At 38.3% G+C, this 19941-nt stretch overlaps 1 protein-coding gene across 24 annotated transcripts in view; it reads left to right on the forward strand.

The window, feature by feature from the left end:
* Znf638 (zinc finger protein 638) overlaps positions 1-18297 on the forward strand; it is a 130796-nt gene extending 112499 nt beyond the window's left edge. For 12 of the 24 annotated variants that reach the window (XM_075983632.1, XM_075983629.1, XM_075983630.1 and 9 more), the window contains 8 exons: positions 646-683; positions 9320-10535; positions 11124-11189; positions 12088-13012; positions 14884-14991; positions 15580-15678; positions 16286-16404; positions 17987-18297. In XM_075983632.1, the coding sequence (XP_075839747.1) occupies positions 646-683; positions 9320-10535; positions 11124-11189; positions 12088-13012; positions 14884-14991; positions 15580-15678; positions 16286-16404; positions 17987-18052 (2637 nt within the window). In that variant the 3' untranslated portion in view covers positions 18053-18297. The remainder of the gene's footprint in view (positions 1-645; positions 684-9319; positions 10536-11123; positions 11190-12087; positions 13013-14883; positions 14992-15579; positions 15679-16285; positions 16405-17986) is intronic. The other 12 variants (XM_075983636.1, XM_075983642.1, XM_075983631.1 and 9 more) reach the window with 1 other exon arrangement.
* The last annotated feature ends 1644 nt before the right edge of the window (positions 18298-19941 follow it).

The raw sequence follows: 19941 nt of genomic DNA on the forward strand, positions 1-19941 counted from the left end.
AGTATACTTCTGCTCCCAATTTTTTTAAAATGGATGCTTGGGAGTCTGAACTCAATCTCTGTGCTTGTGCAATGAATGAGCATGTATCAATTTAGCCATCTGCTCATACCCACTTCTGCATGTTTAAGTAGGGGATATTTGAATTGTTTTCTCTGAAGTTGCCCAGGCTAGTCTTAAGTTCCTGAATTCACAGGATCCACCTGCTCTAGCCTCCAAGCAGCTGGGATTATAGACCTACTATACCATGCACAACTTAATGAGATGGTTTATAAAAAGTTTTCCTTATAAATACAAGTCTTTAAAAGCTAATCTACAAGGAAGATGTGTATGTCATGTTTATTGGTTTTATTCTAAGCAAAACATGTTGTTTTTAGGCTTTTAAAATTCACAAACTTCCTTGTTTTTATAAATATCTCATTACTTGATATTCTTTGTAACCTAGCAGTAGTTTTTAATGAGATTTTTTTTTTCTGGAACGTAATAGTTATGTGGATACAGGAAACTAAAACTAACTCATTTTCTTTAAGAGGTAGCCCCCCATTTTGTTTTTACTTTTCTTAACTATATTTACCTGAAAATATTTAGTGGATTCAATAGTGAAAATTCACTAGAATAACCTCTAATGAAATGTGAATTATATTGTAGGCTCAAACGGAGAGTGACCCAGAACTGGGGAGAGAAAGGTATGTTGCTTTTAGTTCTTTTCTTCCGTTTTTGTGTATTGTTTAGGCATATCTGATTCTTGAAGTAACTTTTCTCATATACAGAAAGTTCCCATCCTGTTGGGCCAAAATTATCTCAGGGCCTGTACCTCAAGGCCTGTAGGACAGAAAAAAGCCTGGTTCAAGTTCAGGGCCTATTCTTGAAGGCCTGTAGGACAGAGAAGAGCCTGGCTCGAGTGAGGACGAGACAGCAAAAACTAGGTAGACACCCCTCCAATCAGAGGGAGGATTTGGGTGCCTCTCATTTGTTAGAGGTACCCCCACATCACAGGATGTCACTTAACATATATAAGCTGACACAGTAACAAACTGAGTTCCTCCTGCTTTGAATTGACTCCCTATTGCTTCTGATTGTCCTGCTTCATGGGGCTGCAGACTGGGCGGATAGCATGCTCACCTTTCCCTGGGGAATAAGGAGGCTCAGGAAGCCTAGCAACTGGCACCCAACATGGGGCAACTGGTCCCAGGGCAAAGCAGTCTTCAAGGTGAGTGGGACCCCACGATGGATAACGCAACTTCAGGGAGGAGACTGGCGAGGAGGAGCAGGAAAAGGTTGAAGATCGGGAGAGGTCTGAAGAATCCAAAAGTAACCAATTAATCAAAAGAACGAGAGAAAAGGAGACAGAAGAGTAAAGATCAAAAATGGGCGCAATTTACTGACGAGCCATTGCAGGAGGAAGGAACACAGCAGGCAGAGGCAAAGACAAAAAAAAAAAAAGAAAGTAGATATTGCCTGTGACAAAGAGTAGCCGCCTCCTTATGCCCCCACCTGCCTTGGAAAGGATAAAATGGGAGAGGGGAACGGGACAAATAAGGGGCTCCATCCTTGCCAGGAGGAAATGAATATACCAGTCTCTTGCAGGAACGTGGGGCGGAGCCTCCTGGTGATACGCCCAGGCCTATAAGGCTAAGGTTTACAGACCCCAAGCCTTCCTGGCCAATGTGTCGTTCCCCCCACCCCCCACCCTAATCGCCCCCTAGTCTGGTGTCCTTGGGAATCTAATGACCTGAAAGAATTGAGGAAGGCAGTGGCCGATTATGGCCCCAACTCCCCTTGGGCCATAACCCTTCTTCAGGAGGTAGCCTACCATACTTTTTGTCCCCAAGGACTGGTATGATCTAGCTAAGGCCACCTTGTGGTGGGGGGACCCCGATAAGTTAAATGGACAACCTTCTTTAAGGAGGCCTGTCACAAAGGGCAGAGTTCAATAAGCGGCCGACCCCCCAATTCCCATCACTTATTCGGTGGTAACTGGAACGGGGGAAGGCTTTTCCTCTGGGGTCCAATAAGCCGGAATTGTGGTTCTGTATTGGGACCAAGTTAGACAAGCAGGCCTGGAGGCTTGGGCATCACTAGAGGAGGGACCCACAGATCACCTATTGCTGGCATGATGCAAAAACTGGCAGAGCTGCTTCTAGACTTTATTGAGAGGAAATTGTCCCCCGATGGGCTTAGAGACCAATTTATTATGCTCCTAGTCTGGGAAGGTATGAACCAAGATACTAGGGTTGTGCTTGCATTAGGGAAGGGTCCATGAGTCAATGGGTTGTGGCATTGCAGAATGTTGGGACTCAGTCACATACCAACCAGACTCATGTGGCGGCCCTTCAGACCCAGACCCAAACTCTAGCCTCTTCTATTACTCAAGGCAAACACCTAGTAGGAAATAATTCTTATGTGGTCAACTGGGGCATTCTAAGAGGGATTGCCTACAAAAGGTCAATAAGACCTAGCTGTGGAAGCGACCCCCTCTGTCTCTCTGCCCTAGCTGCCATAAGGGGTACCATTGGGGCTCAGAATGCTGCTCCAAATTTGGTATAAATGGGAAACCCATCGCAAATCAACCTTTAAACTGGATGGGGGGGGGGGCTTCCAGCCCCCTTAACCTAAGGAAGGAAAGATGCACCTTCAGTTAACTGGGCCATTCCAATGGTAGAGGGGTTCCAACCCAGTATGACTATGATCATTGAGGGACAAAGATTTCAATGCTTGAAAGACACAGGAGCTGACAGGACGGTACCTCAGAAAGGAAAAGGTTCCTACCAGCTGGGATCTCATAACCGGGCCACCTATCATGGGGGTTGGGAGAAGGTCTATGTCCCAAGAAATGGCCAGTTCCATGACTTGGGTGGGGCCGGACAGAGACTAAGGAAAATTTAGGCCTCTGATCTTTCCAGAGTTATCTGTGGACCTTCTGGGACAAGAGTTGTTAGGCAAATGGATATTGTTATTACCACTGACCACCCAGCCTTTTATGATAAAACTGAGCAAGGTGCCATCAGGCAGACCCCTGACACCTGGATTCACCCCCAAAAGTAGAGGCCAGTGTCCCCAGGATCCCTCCCCCCATTAGGTGAATACCTGGTAAGCTGGTATGGGTAGAGCAGTGGCCATTACCTGAACTTAAGATGCTTAAGGAAATCACCAGAAAAATCTGCTTAGAGAAGGATGGATAAGGCCCTTGATGAGCCCCTGGAACAGTCCTGTGTTTGTGATATGTAAACCTAATGGGACCTGGAGAATGCTACAGGACCTGCGAACAATTAATTCCCAAATGGAGCTAGTAGGGACCCCTTTTAGGGGCTTACCTTGAATCCCAACAATCCCCTCCCAGTTTCACCTACCTGTAATTGATCTAAAGGACTGCTACTTTTCAATTCCTTTTCATGAGGAGGATTGTGAAAAGTTCGCCTTTTCCATTCCTACAGTTAACTCCTCTCAACCTGATGAGAGATATGAATGGACTATTCTTCCACAGGGAATGGCCAGTAGTCTGGCCTTTTGCCAACAATATTTGTATAGTATCCTCTCTCCTTATTTTGACAAAGATAATACCCTCTTATATGTTTATATGGATGATCTAATAATTGGGCATTTGCCCTACAAGAGGTCCCAGAACCCTGCAAACTCTATTCAGACAGCTCTTACGTGGTGAACCTACTGCCACACTTACCCTATGCCTATAAATCAAAAAGGGGGAGAAGTCTCCCCCCATCTACAACTGCAGAAGGCTTTATTAACCATCAATATTAAATTTTCAAAAATCAGGTGAACAATATAGATTCCAGAAACACTGGAGATCCCTACCAACGAGGGGCCCTGCCTAAAGGTTAGGTGGAAGGATCCTCTCAACTACCCAATGAAGGGGCCCAGATCCCTTTTTGACACAGGGCTGAGGATATGAATGTTTCTTCCCAAACGGGAAACGCCTATATGGCTGCCCGCTTGTAACTTAAAATTCCTGCCTCAGGACAACGGGGAAGACCAAGATGACCAATAAAGAAAGAAAGAGATTATGGTGAACAGCCCTTAAATTCAAACACAAGAAAATAAAAATAACCACTGCCCAAGGGGAGATTAACCCTTGAGGAGAGTGGAGACCAAGGTCCAATCAGCAAGCCCCCACCAACCACCGAAGGTGTCGTGTGTCTTGTCGAGTGCTGGCATGGGAGGGATCCTAAACCAGACTTCTTAGATGACAAAACCCTAAATATGGTGATCTGACCTGATGTTTGACTTAGGTGATTTAGCACATGGGAGCTGGGTTGTGGGAGTCTAGATTCAGAGGATCAAAGGGAGACCTAAATGCAGAGGCTTTCAGGGATACACTCTACCCTAGGCATCTTACCCCTAATGAGCCTGGGTGTTCTCATGTCCTTAGGAGACATGCCCTCCAGTAGATACCTTTTTATGTATGCCCAGGAAGCAACCGGACTGCCTCAACTATGTGGGGCAGCTCATGATTACTATTGTTCTTCCTGGTTATGTGAGCCGACTGGCTGGACAGAATTAGAAAAGACAGAGACTGCATTATGTTATTTATAAAAATCTTTATTCCTTAGCAAGGGTAACCTTACAAAATAGGAAAGGCTTGCTGTTTATGGAACAGGGAGGAATTTGCAGAGCACTTGGGGAGGAATGTTGCTTCTATGCTGACAATTTGGGGATAGTCACAAGAATCCTAGATAGTCAAGACGCCCTATGAGACCTGGTTTGTTTTCTAAAAGCTGAAGCAAACATTCCAAAAACAGATACAACAGGTACATGGCCCTTCAAGTACATTTTGGTAGACTCTATACATCTCATCCTTAGGATGAACTCTCAGTTTGAGGGTGTCCAGGCTGAAACTCCAGATAGGGGTGTTCCTGAGGGCATACTCTCTCCTTGGTGGGCTATTCTGGCTTGGTGACCTGGGTAGAGGGTGGAATATAAAGCAAAATGGGGAGATATTGGGCCAAATTATCTCAGGGCCTGTACCTCGAGGCCTGTAGGACAGAGAAAAGCCTGGCTCAAGTTTGAGCGAGGATCAGACAACAAAACTAGGTAGACGCCCCTCCAATCAGAGGGAGGATTTGGGTGCCTCTCATTTGTTAGAGGTACCCCCACATCACAGGATGTCACTTAACATTTATAAGCTGACACAGTAACAAACTGAGTTCCTCCTGCTTTGAATCGACTCCCTATTCTGATTGTCTGGGCTGGGAATGGGTATCCTAGGTTGTGGTTGCAGAAAGGGCAGATTGCCCTCACTTTTCCCTGGGAAATAAGGAGGCTGGGAAGCCTAGCACCATCATACTTGTTCCTTTTGTTTATGTGTAAAGTTGTTGTCATCTTACTTTTGGGTTCTGTTTGGCCTTAGGGTTTGTTTTGGTTGGTAGCTATATTTATTGACTATTTAGAGAAAGAGCGTGTATAAATTTGAATTACATACAGAATTGTCACTTCTTTATGCTTGGTAAACACCCTGGAGCAGTTTAATCCATGATAAACGTGACGTGCTCTTTGCTAGTGTGTTGTGTACCACAATAGTAAAATGCAGTTTACGTACTCTTAAATTTTCATTAACTTAAAAGTATAATTTTCAATGTAATTTTTAAAGAGTTGGTACAGTTTTAGAACATTTAAAGTATGGAATGGGAACATTTGTCCAAGAAAAAAAAAAAGTACTACTTTGTGTCTACTATGAAAACTTAATTTTTAGAGTCTCTTCAAACTACTGACTCACAGATTTGTTTTAGCCATGGTGTTTACTATCGATTACTATTATTTATTAGTCTATGTTTTAAGGTCATCTACGTTTGAAATAGCGATTTGAAAATGTTTAAATAAAAAGGTATTTATTGATTCACAAACTATTATGGATTTTCTTATTAACTAGCATTTTGTAAAATCAGACTATCCTAGATTGTTAATGATCATGAGCATATTAAAATACATTGGTAACTCATAAGCAATATTTCTGGGTTGCTGTGTATGTCAGTCCATACTTTTAAAAAAAGTTCATCTTTCTTTCTTTTGTTGGTTGGTTGATTTGTTTTTTGAGACAGTGTTTCTCAGTAGCTATGGAGCCAATCCTGGAACTAGCTCTGTAGACCAGGCTGGTGTTGAACTCAGAGACCTGCCTCCCAGGGCTAGGATTAAAGGTGTGCACCGCCACCGCCTACCTAACGGCTCAGCTGTTAAAGGCTAGGCCCACAACCAAAAATTTAAAAGTTTATTTTTAAACTAATAGTATTCACTTGCAAGTCCACAGAGAGCTTAATAAATAACAATGTCACATGTAGGTCCTATGGACAGACCTACAGTTTTCTCTATTGGTCACAAGAAATAGATTTTCCACAAAATTCGTTTTTGTGTATTCTATTTTATAAGATTTTATCAAAAACAATGCTTGTTGTCTATTTTGTTTTTCTTCTTTTCAAGACTTAAAATATTGACATGTTAACAAATAGTTTCTAGTCTTGTTAAATTGATTTTTTAAAAAACTTCCAATTTTGCTCTCACTTTTTTCTGACTTGTATTACAGAGAAAAAATAAGAATAAAATTATGTGGGATATAATCAGAGTATACAACATTACTTTTGGAGTAAACTTACACCAAAAAAATGGTGGTCATGTTTGTTTTGCTTTAAAAACAACAACAATAAAAAACTAAAAATTTTGTTGAGTTTTTTTAAAAAGGTGTTTGCCAGTTCATCTTGAAGTGTGATTCTTTTGTTTCTAATTAATGTAAATTCTAATTGTAGATTGCTTAGAGGATATTTCACATTACAGTTTAGTAATAACTTACATTATCCTTCATTCTCCTCATGCATATCCTACCTATGTGCAATTTGATTAAGTCTTTAAATAAGGATGCTAGATGAAATTTCCCTTATTCATTAATATTGATAAATACCTGGTGGAATTCTCAAATAAATATTAAATTTTGGTATTGTTAAATCTCATCCTAAAATGTCTTGAGATGTATGTGTGTTATGGTGTCATCCTTTATGCTCATGCCTAACTTCTATTGTATGCCTTTTGTGAAATTCTCAATTGGTCTGATTGGGAGTAGAATATTAGATACCTGTGTACTTTCTGGAATTGTTTGTGTGTTGTTTCTCAGAATGTAACTGTTTTCTTTTAATCTCTTAAAAAGAAAAACAAAAATTGCCGTTTTATTTATGGTATTAGTGTCATTTATTTGACCTCTCAGCGGCATTCCAAACTAAATCAACTTTGAAACTTTCCTTCATTCTAGCCAATAAACAGATAGTTATTGTTAAAACAATTTCTATAGAAAAAATACTATAATTCTTAAAGACTGGTACACAGTGAGGCTGGAAAGGTGGCTCAACAGTTGAGTACTTGCTGTTCTTGCAGAAAAGAACCCAGGTTTGATTATCAACACCCACATGGAGACTCACAACTGCCTGTGGGTTCCCGCTCCAGGAGCCCAGTGCTGTTTGTCCTCTGGCCGTCGAGGTCCTCTTGCACTAACATAATGCACATAAACTCAAGGCACGGGTGTGTGCACATACATACAAACAAATTAACAATAAATTTGTAAAATAATTGTACAGAAGTATGAAATTGAACCATCTTTACAAACAGGCCTGTGTTCTGTTTCAAATGTAGAGCTGCAATAGTTACTCTTTGGCTGAATGATAATAAGTGTTTATAAATTTTAAATGTGGTAATGAGAAAGTCTTGTAACATCTTTCAGATGAGATTAAAAAATCTTTGTGTTTGTTCAGCCTCATAAATGTTTCTGTGTAGTTCAATTTATCAATTTTTAGGATTACTATATAACTCCGTAATGAAGCAGGAGTTCGAGTTTATTCTTTATTATTCATATGAATCTTATAATTTCAAAAGTTTGTATTTTGAGAAATATCCATGTAACTATGAATGTCATGGTTATTTCTTTGTCCTATTGTTTCTGACCACAGATTCTACTTTAGTTCCAAGAATTTGGGACACCTAATATGAGCCCCTAGAATCTTCAGTGTTAGAGATGTTAATTTCAAATAGAAGTATTTCAATAAACTGCGTATTTTACACAGAAATTAGAATGTATTATTATTAGGATCTATGATTCTTTGGTGTTTATAAATTTCTCATAACTTACAGTTATTCTTCTGGGAGAACCAGTTTATTTATTTAATGAAATGACTAGACCCCAGTGGGGCACAGTTAGCACCTTTTCCAAATCTTTGAAATAAAAGTAACACTCAGGACAGAGCTAGACATTATCTGGTATTGTGAACTAAAGCATATGTGGCCATCTTCTGAGACGCATGTCAGAGATGACAGCTTATCCTTTCCTTTATTGGAAATAAGAAAACGAGTTACTATTGTTATGATGTGTTAATGTGATATGATCACTTTCTAGTGTCTTTCTCTAGTCCGCTGCTAGTAACAAAATTATGGGAATGTATTTTTAGACTGTGTTAGACATAGTCTTCAGAAAAACTCTTTTTTTTCAAGACAACTTTTGATGTGCAATGTCAATTTAAAATAGTTTATTTTGGTTCTGCTTCTGTGAACGTTATTGAATTATAAAATTATAGACTTTGTGGGTTTGGGAAGACCATGACATAAAATAATTAATGCCCATTCATTTTCTCCATTTCTTCTGAATAGTCAAAATATTATATAATAAATGAGTGAGCAGTTTATGGGTATTTAGATTGTATGTGCATGTTAAGGTGGTTCTAACAGTTTTGCTTATGATTGTAAATCTCCAAAAGCTATGGAGGTCCTTCTAAAGAAAAGTTTCCTTGAAGTATTGTCATTCATAAGCACATTTTTTTGGAAAATTAAAAGTAGGTCTTTTATACCCAAAAAGGAAGCAAAATTGTTAAATGGCATTATTCTCCATAGCAATCCCAATTTTCTTTTTATGAAAATTCATCTGTACATTTTTAAATTTCCATGAAAGGATCACTAGCTTTATTGTAGAACTGTGCACATTTTGTTTAGTTGCTATGTCATGATTATAGAGCCTAATAATAATTTGAGATCTTTTTGTTCAGCCTTTTCAAGTCCAAACACTTAATTTGCACAAGTAAAAGGAAGATATCAACACTCCTAATTTTGTTATTACTTCTTTTGAATTAAAAAAAGATGGATGATCTCTTAGATCTTTCACCTTCTGATTTCCATCAGAACATCTTAGCCAGTTTAATGTTGATTGGCTGGATTTCCCAGTGCTTAGTATTTGTGCATCAGAAAACCTTTACAGTGGCATCAACAGGATTATTTACAATGGTTGAATTCTCATCATAGTTTGATTTTTGTTTGTTTTGTGTTCTTTTTGTTTGTTTTTAAGTACTTTTAGCCCTGACTTGAAAAACAGTCCTGTTGATGAAAGTGAGGTACAAACAGCAGCCGATAGTCCCTCTGTTAAACCTAGTGAGATTGAAGAAGAAACTACTTGCAATATTGAAACAGAAACTTCAGTGCAGCAGGAAGAACTTGGTAAGGAAGAACCCAAACAAGCCTTGTATGAGTCTGACTTTGCAATTGAAACACTGGACCTGGAAGCTCAAGGAGCAGAGGTCAGCATAGAAATTCCTCTTGTAGCATCCACTCCAGCTAAAACTGAGTTATTCAGCGAAAATATGGAGGAATCTGCCTTAAATCAGCAGATATACACCAGTGACTTTGTGAAGGAAGAGACAGAAGTTACAAATCCTGAAACAGAATTATCAATATCTGACAGTGTCTTAGAAGAAAAGAACATCAAGGGAATTCTTGAAGATTCTCCATCTGAAGCAGATAAATCATTTTCTGGTATTGCACAACCCCCAGTAGAAGCCATTGCTGAAGTGGACAAACATGAAACTGTTTCAGAAATACTGCCATCTGCTTGTGTTGTGACCCAAGAACCAGGAGGTTACATTGAGGATGCGAAGGTTCTGAGCAAAAAGGATACTTCTGAAAAAATTAGCATGGATGACAAGCAGGAAAATGAATTCAATACTAAGGAAACCAGAATGGATTTACAAGTAGAAACAGAGAAAACTGAGAAGAATGAAGCTGACACGTTTGTAGAAAAATTGGAGAAGATTATAGCAGCAATAAGAGAAAAGCCAGTAGAAAGTGCTGTAATCAAGGCAGACCCAAATAAAGGAGTGGGTGAGAGCAGTAATCCTGATGAAACTGGTAAAACTAGTGTGCCGACTGTATCAAATGTATGTAATAGTAAAACAAGCATCAAGGCTGCTGTGGTGTCTTCCACTAAAGCAAAAAATACAACTTCAAAAACTGAAAGTCAGAAAAATTTTCCAAAACCTGTGCTTAGAGATCAAATAATTGCTGAAAAGAAAGTTTCAGCCAAGGAATTTGGTTTGCTTAAAAATACCAGATCAGACTTGACAGAAAGCAACAGTAAATCCAAACCCACTCAGAGTGGTGTTAGCAGAGGAAGGATCGCAGCCCTTCAGTGCAAGGATTCTAAACTGGATTACAAGGACATAGCAAAACAGTCTCAGGAAACAGAGACCAAACCTCCCTCCATGAAACGGGATGACAGCAACAATAAGGTGAGGAGAGTAGAAGAATGACTCATGTGTCTTTGAAGTTCGTAGTTCTACTGCTATAGCTGTGAAGTAGGAAGTGTAGTTTTGGCTCATAGTTTCATCTCTTCCCTCTAGTCCCAAGTCCTGTTTCCCTTTCTGAAACAATTCCATTGATTTAAGCCGGTAGACATTTGGAGTGTTGAGCTCAAAGTACCCATTTATTCACATGTTTGGAAAGAAAGTCTTACTTGGTCACAAATGTAGCTGAACTAAAATTTGGTCAGAAATATAACTGATTTAAAGGAAAGATCTGTAGTGGCTCCTAGGATGATGATTTGGCATTCTCATTCCTCTAAAATTGAAGCTTTATCAGTTCACTGAGCACCTACTTAGACATTGTGGGCAAAGACTTCGGAAACTGAATTTAGCTCTAACTTTTGGAGACTGACTGTGCCTATACCATTAAATAATTATTGACTTAGTTTTATATACTTGCTAAGTATTTGCATAATTGACCATATTTGGATATTTGCTGATTATCTTTTCTCTTTTTTAAAGAACATTAATAATCTGGGTATAAACTCTGTTTTTCTGTATTTCTTAATATTTTAGGCATTGGCTTTGCAGAGCACTAAGAATTCTAAAAGTACTACTGGTAGAAGTTCCAAATCGAAAGAGGTAAAAGGAAAATACCCACATTCTCTGTATCAGTCCTTCCATAGCAATGCCCACCTATCTTACATACTTGCACTTATCTTTTCATAGTTAACATGGAAGTTGAGAGTGAAGCACACAGGGCATAGGATAAGGAGTGAAGTGCTTCTTGTTGTATTCTGGTGTTGTCACTGAGGTAGACTAAATAGTTTTCTTGCTGTGTGTACAAGTAGTGGGTCATTGACAGCATACAAAATCCAGAAACTTACTGGAAATTTATTTACTCTGGTACCAGATTTAAAATGATTTTTTTCAAAAACAGCTATATTAGCTATTAAGTTTTAGTAATCTTTTCAGATAATTTTATCAATATAAAGCTTTCAAACTTTCTTAGCATTCTATAAGTTAAAATACATATTATATATAAGCTAATTGATATGGCTAATTATTTACCTTTTTGTTTGAGGTGCTTTTAGAAGTCTAGTAAGTAAACACTTGCTTGATACTTAACGTATGGAATAGTAGATTCTTTGTATGTCAGTGTTTTGACAAGTGCTTTAAATGTTTTAAAGTGTAAATTATTTTTTAAATTATTTGTGTGCTATATATGCATAATCTCACATGTATGTGCTCTTACATGGAGATTAGAGGACAATTTGCATGAGTCACTTTTCTCCTTATACCATTAGTTCTTGGTATCAAACTCAGGTTGTTGGGCTTGGTGGCAGGCACCTTTACTGACTGAGCTGTCTTACTAGTCTTATCACTTTGGAACCCTTTGGAATATAACATTGAATTTATTTTAGTCTTAGAAAATGGCTTTACAGAGAAATTCTCATGGATGATTTGCATATTAGTCTACTGTGACTAGTAATGCCTAGTCAGTCAAAGTTCATTGTACTGATTCTTAACTTTCCAACAGGAACCATTATTTACATTTAATTTGGATGAATTCGTTACTGTGGATGAAGTCATAGAAGAAGTAACTCCTTCTCAAGCCAAGCAGAATCCATTAAAGGGAAAAAGAAAAGAAGCTCTCAAAATTTCTCCTTCCCCCGAACTTAACTTAAAAAAGAAAAAGGGGGAAACCTCTGTTCCTCACAGTGTTGAGGGAGAACTGTCCTTTGTAACGCTAGATGAAATTGGGGAAGAAGAAGATGCAGCTGCACAAGCTTTAGTCACTGTGGATGAAGTCATTGATGAAGAAGAGCTCAATATGGAAGAAATGGTAAAAAATTCTAACTCCCTTCTTACTTTAGATGAACTAATTGACCAAGACGATTGCATTTCCCACAGTGAATCTAAAGATGTTACTGTTCTGTCCATGGCCGAAGAACAAGATCTTCAACAGGAACGCTTGGTAACTGTGGATGAAATTGGAGAAGTAGAAGAATCAGCAGACATAACTTTTGCTACTTTGAATTCAAAAAGAGATGAAGGAACTACTGTAAGGGACTCTATTGGGTTCATTTCTTCCCAGGTGCCTGAAGACCCTTCTACTTTAGTTACTGTAGATGAAATACAAGATGACAGAAGTGATTTTCATTTAGTGACTTTGGATGAAGTAACTGAAGAGGATGAAGATTCTCTGGCTGATTTTAAAAATCTTAAAGAAGAACTTAATTTTGTTACTGTGGATGAAGTTGGAGATGAAGAGGATGGAGACAATGATTCAAAAGTTGAGTTAGCACAAGGCAAAATTGACCACCATCCAGATAAAAAAGGAAATAGAAAGAGGAGAGCCGTGGACCCAAAGAAGACAAAACTTGACTCTTTCTCCCAAGTAGGTCCAGGAAGTGAGACTGTTACAAAAGATCTGAAAACCATGATTGAAAGACCTACGGCAGGTAGATACTTGAAGTGTTCATTTTTCTGTTTCATGAAATTACATTTAAAACTGGTTTGAACACAGTGTCGCAGTAGGAGTAATATCATCGTGCTAAGCCAGCAGTTATAATCACTCAAATTTTCCATAGGAACAAGTATAGGTTGCACACATTTATCTTAGTTTGCAGAGTACAGGTTGTCCCAAGTTGTTATACCTCAAGAAAGGATGGCAAAACCAGGAAACAAACCGAAGCAGCCAATGCAGAGCCACAGTGAAAACAGTGTGTATGAATGGGGAAACAAGCTTTTAAAGAGCAGAACAGTGTGCACATTACACTGCCTCCTACTTCTGGCTTAAACTTGGGTTTAGAATAAAACAAGCAGGAGAACAAATTATCGAGGTACTGTTCAACTTTATTTATTTATATATATTCTTTTAAGTTAGGGTCTCACTTTGTGGCCTGGAATTTCTTATATAGAGCAGGCAGTTTTGAGCTTGTAGAGATCAGCTTATGTCTGTTTCTTGTGTTCTGGAATTAACGGTATGAACAATCGCAGCTGGCAGATGTTGGTCTTTTGAGATGAGGTCTGACTGTAGCCCTTTTTGGCCTGGAACTCAAAATGTTGCCTTGAACATGCGATATTCTTGCCTCCCAGGTGCCAAGATTACAGGTGAGAGTCACATCTGGCATAGTGTAATATTTTGGTTGTTTGGAATAATAGAGCAGCTTACTTGCTTGCAGGACATGAGAGAGACAAAAATAGTTTCCATTAAGAAAACTATGAACCCAGTTGACACACTGTTATTCAAGTCACCTTTATGGGTGAATTCAAATAGTAGTTTATTTTGTTTCCTTAGATGTTACAAATGAAATTATTCAATGTATTAATGAATATCTACTTTGCAAAGTTTTTAAAAAAGAAAGAAAGCTAGGTCTTGTGTGCTGCATGCCTTTAATCTCAGCTCTCAGCAGAGGCAGGTGAGTCTCTCTGGGTTCAAGGCCAGCCTGGTCTATAAAGCAAATTTCAGGACAGCCAAGGCCGTTATACAGAGAACCCTTGTCTTGGATGGGGAGTGGAGGGAGGCAAAACAATAACAAAAAAAGAAAAACCTTGAAAATTTTAACCAGACTAATAATGGAATACTAGGAACATCTCACTGGATTGATAACAATTCAGGGGAAAATGTATAGCCACTCTGCGAAAAGAATAGGAAGGAATAATTGTTCAGAACACAAATGGAAACATTTTGAATGAACTGCTTTTTAAAATTCTAAGGGGCTGGAGAGATTCTTGGCAGTTAGGAGCACTGGTTACTTTTTCAGAGGACCTGGGTTCAATTCCTAACACCCACGCGACAACTCACAACTGTCTGTAACTCCAGTTCCAGGGGATCCAACACCCTCACACAGACATAATTCAGGCAAAACACCAATGCACATAAAGTAAAATAAAATAAAGTAGATTTCTTTTTTTTTTTTTAAATTTTCGAGACAGAGTTTCTCTGTAGTTTTTTGGTTCCTGTCCTGGAACTAGCTCTTGTAGACCATGCTGGCCTCGAACTCACAGAGATCCGCCTGCCTCTGCTGAGACCTGAGATTAAAGTGAGTGCTGGGATTAAAGTCGTGCGCCACCACCGCCCGGCAATAAAGTAGATTTCTATTTAGGAATAGGTTTCTTGACCGGGTGTGCTGGCACATACCTATAATCCAACACTCAGCTTCAACTACATAAGCAGGTTCCTGTCTCAGAAATATAACAAAAAGAAATTCTCCCCAAATTTAGGTAGTTTTTAGAACAAATATTAGAATTATTAGATAGTTTAATATGTTAAATTTAAAGCAATTTAAGTACTGTTATTGGAGCAATAAATTAGGCTTTCTTTTTAAAGCTAAAAGACCAATGAAGAGAGTTAGAATTGGGAAAGCATCACCCTCACAAAAAGCTGTAATGGCAGAACCAGCAAAAGGCAAAGAAGCCTTCCAAATGAATGAAGGAGGTAAAGGGGCAGTTTGGGTGGGGAAGAAAACCACATAACATGAGATGATGGTAGAAGTTTCACAGATAACCAGCCAAGAAACTGGAAAGGCAGAAGACAGGTGTATAAGATCCTTCTTTCTTCATAATTTAGAGAGGTTTTGGAACAGTGACACTAGAACAAGAGGTATTTGTGACTATGTTACAGCATCAGAGAACAGTATTCTATTAACTGTTTTTTGTTTGCTTCCAGGCAGCCAGCCAGTAAATTAAACAGAATGTCTGAACAGCATTAGTAATATTTAAGTTGATACAAATAAGAAACATGAACATTGTCATACAATATATACTTGTCATTGTATCCAATATCCTCCCTGTTGTTGGCTATAAATATAATGGCTTTAGCCCTATTTCTTCTAAATCCATTGAATATATCTAAACATTTACCCATTTACTTCTTAGACCAAGGAATCATTATTAACTAAGGTGTAGTTCCATGAGTTTTAAGTTAGTTTTAGTAATCAGAAAGTATCCGACATTACCGTCACAAAGTCTACAAATTTATTTTAAATAGCTTCATGTTTTTCCTTGAACTTTTTAATGACTTTAGTTGAAGAAGCTGAATTAAACGATTCAGAGCCTGATGAAAAACGCAAGAAGACCGAAGACTCTCCTGTAGGCAAATCAGTGACAGCTGATGTGCCGGGAGGTAAAGTAAAATGATACTCTTCTTTCTTGTTCCTCTGAAATAAAAAGTGAACAAGTTAACCTTGCTTGGTATTTTGAATACAGCTTATCTAGGTTTTTTTTTTTTAATCTGGCATGAATATTTTTATTTCATTCTTGAAGGCTGGGATATGTATGCTTCCTTTTTTCTTTCATGTACTTTTAATTGCTGCCATGATAAAAACTGATTTATACTTCCCCAAGCATAAATTCCAATTAGGCAAAACAAGCTAAAAAGCTTCCATAGCAAACTTTCGCCGTGACCACTGAGCTGAGTCGAGAATCTTTTAGTTGTTCAGCAGCTCATCATTCTGTTTTCCCATCTTCTACTTTAAATAGGGCATTTCTAAGATGTTTGTTTTCTGTTCTCAGATTCTTCAGCCTGCAGGACAGTAGCATTCTGGCTTCTCTGGAGGCTTTGGAATACATATTACATATTCTTAAGTAAAGATATATATTCTGCTGGGAGATTATAACCAAGTGGTAGAGTACTTAACTAACATGTTTGAGGCCCTAGGTTCAATCTTTGAATTTAGATAAAGTGATTGACATACTGTTGGTGGATTATTCTCTTTCTTCTTGTTTTCTAGATTTGGACTTCCTTGTTCCAAAGGCTGGGTTTTTCTGCCCAATTTGCTCCCTCTTCTACTCAGATGAAAAAGCAATGGCAAATCACTGCAAGAGCAAACGTCATAAGCAAAATACAGAGGTAACACATAAAAATGCCACTGTCTTTTGATTTAAAGAGTCTTCCCAATGTGTGTGTTCCTTTTTCTTTGTGAGAACTTAGGTATTTATTCCAGTTCATTGCTCTTAAGTCCAAAATCCCTGGTTTTCCACGTCATAGTATGTAACCCCACTTCTTTTCCTGGAGCAATAGCATTCTCTAGAATAGATTTGTAAACAGTAGTATCTTGTGGGCCTCCTTTAAAATATAAGACTCTGCTTATCCTGATGTTCCATTGCAAATCGCTGTGCATGTTAACATATTAAGATTTCTAAATTTGTAGTCAGAAGAAAATGTGTTTCTTAAACTGATTGAGTCACAGGCCTTCCTTTTTCGTGTGTATGTTTAAGGAGATACTGCTCCAGAGAGTTACTGTTAGCCATGGGAATCAGTAATTCTGACTCCTGGATGTCTTAGGTTGTTTCATGTATTCTTTGTATTGAACTTCTAAAATCCAAGCTAGTTAGTGGCAGGCCTTGGGTTTCTAGCCAGCTTGTTTAATTCTGTGTCTAAGCCCTCGCATATTTTACCTTCTCTGTGTGCTTTTAACTTGTTATATCCTACTTTTTACCCCCCATTTAAAATCTTGCAACTGAGTCCAGATGTGGTAGCATACATCTTTAATCCCATCAGTCTGGAGGCAGAGGCAGGCAGATCTCTTGAATTTGAGGATGGTCTACCTACAGAGTTTCAAGCTAGATGGGGCCATATAGTGAGACCTTGTCTTAGGAAAAAAGTTAAAATCTTGCAACTATTTCATATGGCACCTGGAATAATAGCCATACTGACTCTGGCCCTGTAAGGCTGCATGGCCTGCTTCTTTTCTGTGTCTTTGAAATCTCTCATTACTGTTTGCAACTTTGTACCTGAGACCTCAGCTGCCATTGCCTTAATTACTATTTCTGTGCCCCTCCCAAACCTTTCATGTGGCCAGTTTTTCCTATCTTTTGGTCTCTAATTAAGTATTAACTGCTAAGAAAGGCCTTTGCTTAAGAAAGCAAACTCCAAAGCCAGTTGGGTAGCACACGCCTTCAGTTTCAGCACTTGAGAGGCAGAGGTCAGCAGATCTGTGTGAGTTAGAAGACAGCCTGGTTTATATGGTGATTCAGGACTGCATAGAAAGAAATTTTCTCACAAAACCAAAAATAAAGCGAACTCCATCCTATATGTACAAAAAGATGAACCTTCCTAGTTCCACAGTTACAGTTTTAATTTTGTGGTGCTTAAGGATCAAATCCAAGAACAGACACATGACCACACTCCTTTATTATTGTTATAATTTGAGTGATTATTACCACCTACAGTGATTTCAATTGTTCTTCTCTTCAGTTCCTTTATTACAGTGTTAGCACTTGGGGAAATACCTTTTTAGTCTTGTCTACTACTAAATCCCCAAGCCGTAAACTCTGTCTGACATATCATTGACCATCAGAAGGATGATTAGTGAAAGGAATGAATGTTAATTAAGACACTGCTTTAGATTATTAATATAGATTCATTTAGGATTGCACACATAGCAAACAACATCTAACAAATGTTTCATATTGAAAATTGCTTTTAACAGAAGTTCATGGCCAAGCAAAGAAAGGAAAAGGAGCAGAATGAGACTGAAGAAAGAAGCTCTAGGTGATGGGAAAAAGAAGAAAATTCATTAGAAATTCATTTAGGGTCCAGTTGATTTGTGTATTTTTGTTATCATTTAATTTGTAATTTCTGTTTCAGAAACATATTCATGTTGTACAAATTTCTGATCGCCCTTGATGTAGAGAAACTGATGGGAAAAGTATGATGGGTTTGATTTTTATATCAAATCATCAGGCATGGAAAGATACCTTTTAGAAGTGTTAAAATAAATGTTGCTACTGTATATTTCAACACTTTTGTGTTTGTGTTGATTTGTAAAGTCTTGCTTGCCTCTAGTTACAGACAAGGCTCTTTTCTACAACCTGTGATTTAGGATATTTGGCAGCTCTTTATGTGTTACTGGAAGTAATAGCATGATGTGGTACTTTGTCTCCGCCTTCCATGTATACAGGCCAGATTCTTATATGTTCAGTTTTTTATGTTTGGCCAAGGTAAGTTTGAGTAAAGTACTGCTTTTTTTTTTTCTTTTTCTTTTCTCTCTCTCTCTCTCTAAAAAGTTTGTAAGACAGAGTTTCTCTATGTATCTCTGACTGTCCTGGAACTCACTTTGTGGATTAAACTGGCCTCGAACTCACAGAGATCTGCCCACTTTTACCTGCCAGGTGCTGGGATTAAAGGTGTGTGCCACCTGGCTTAATTTTTAAATGTAATTGAAGGATTTTTTTTTTCCTGTTTGTAAAAAGCACCTGTCAAATCCTGGAAGTACTAGTTTAGATATACAGAGCAATTTTAACTTTTAATGAACTTTCAGATATAATTATTAAACCATCTGAGTAATGTGTAAGAAGTTGGAAAGGCACTAAAAACTGAGTGTTTTCTAAATAGGTGCTAGACCCCTTCCTGCCTAATTAGTCCATACTTCAGACATACCTGCTGACTTGAAGTTAGTTTGATGTCTGATTCCTCAGCTCTCCTGTATAACTAACAATAAGGAAAATGATGAGTGGAAGAAGCAGCTCAGACAATCTCACTTTAGAGTAAAAGGAACTGCTAAAGCATGAAAGTGGTGAGGAGGGGCTATTCTAATGACCAATAACGACTTTTTTGTTTGCTTCTTGTTGTGTTTTGGGGGGCTTTTCGAGACAGGGTTTCTCTGTAACTTTGGGACCTGTTCTGGAACTAGCTCTTGTAGACCAGGCTGGCCTCAGATTCACAGAGATTCCTCTGCCTTTGCCTTCCAAATCCTGGGATTAAAGGCGTTGCCACCTCCACCTGGCAATAATGACTATTATGTGTCACAAATAATTTCCCATCTGGGATTCTAGATGCAGAAGATTTTTTGTAAGGTTAAAAAAAAAAACTACTCACATCTGTATGCATATAATCTTCTGTTTATCCTTGATATTTTCAGAAAATCTTGAAATATGTCCTTTAATCTTGCTGTGGATTTGGAGTACATGTTCATAACAGTTTATTGATGAAGATTTGCATTAGATTGGCATTCACTTTTTTAAAGTTTCTGTCATTTCATCATCTAGACACCAAAGCAAGAGTAGATTACATTCAATTTGGTCTTTTTATTAAATACATGTATGTGTGTGAGTGTGTGTGCATATACGCACACATATGTACCTACCATGGCTTATATTTGGGTCCTAGGAATGGAATTCATGTCCTCAGGGTTGGCAGCAAGTACCTTTACCAACTGAGCTAGCCATCTTGCAATAAAATCCTAGAACTGTACTACTTTTTCTGTTATAAAATTCTGTGGAAACTTGCTTTTCCAGAACGGCTCCTTTGTAATCAGTGTTTTAAAAATGTTATGGAGTAACAGGTGGATCTCTGTGAGTTTGAGGCCAGCCTGGTCAACTGAGCTAGTTCCAGAACAGGTACCAAAGCTACAAAGAAACCCTGTCTTGGGGGGAGAAAAAAAAA

This window comes from Microtus pennsylvanicus, chromosome 8, assembly GCF_037038515.1.
Source record: "Microtus pennsylvanicus isolate mMicPen1 chromosome 8, mMicPen1.hap1, whole genome shotgun sequence".
Classification (NCBI taxonomy): domain Eukaryota; kingdom Metazoa; phylum Chordata; class Mammalia; order Rodentia; family Cricetidae; genus Microtus; species Microtus pennsylvanicus.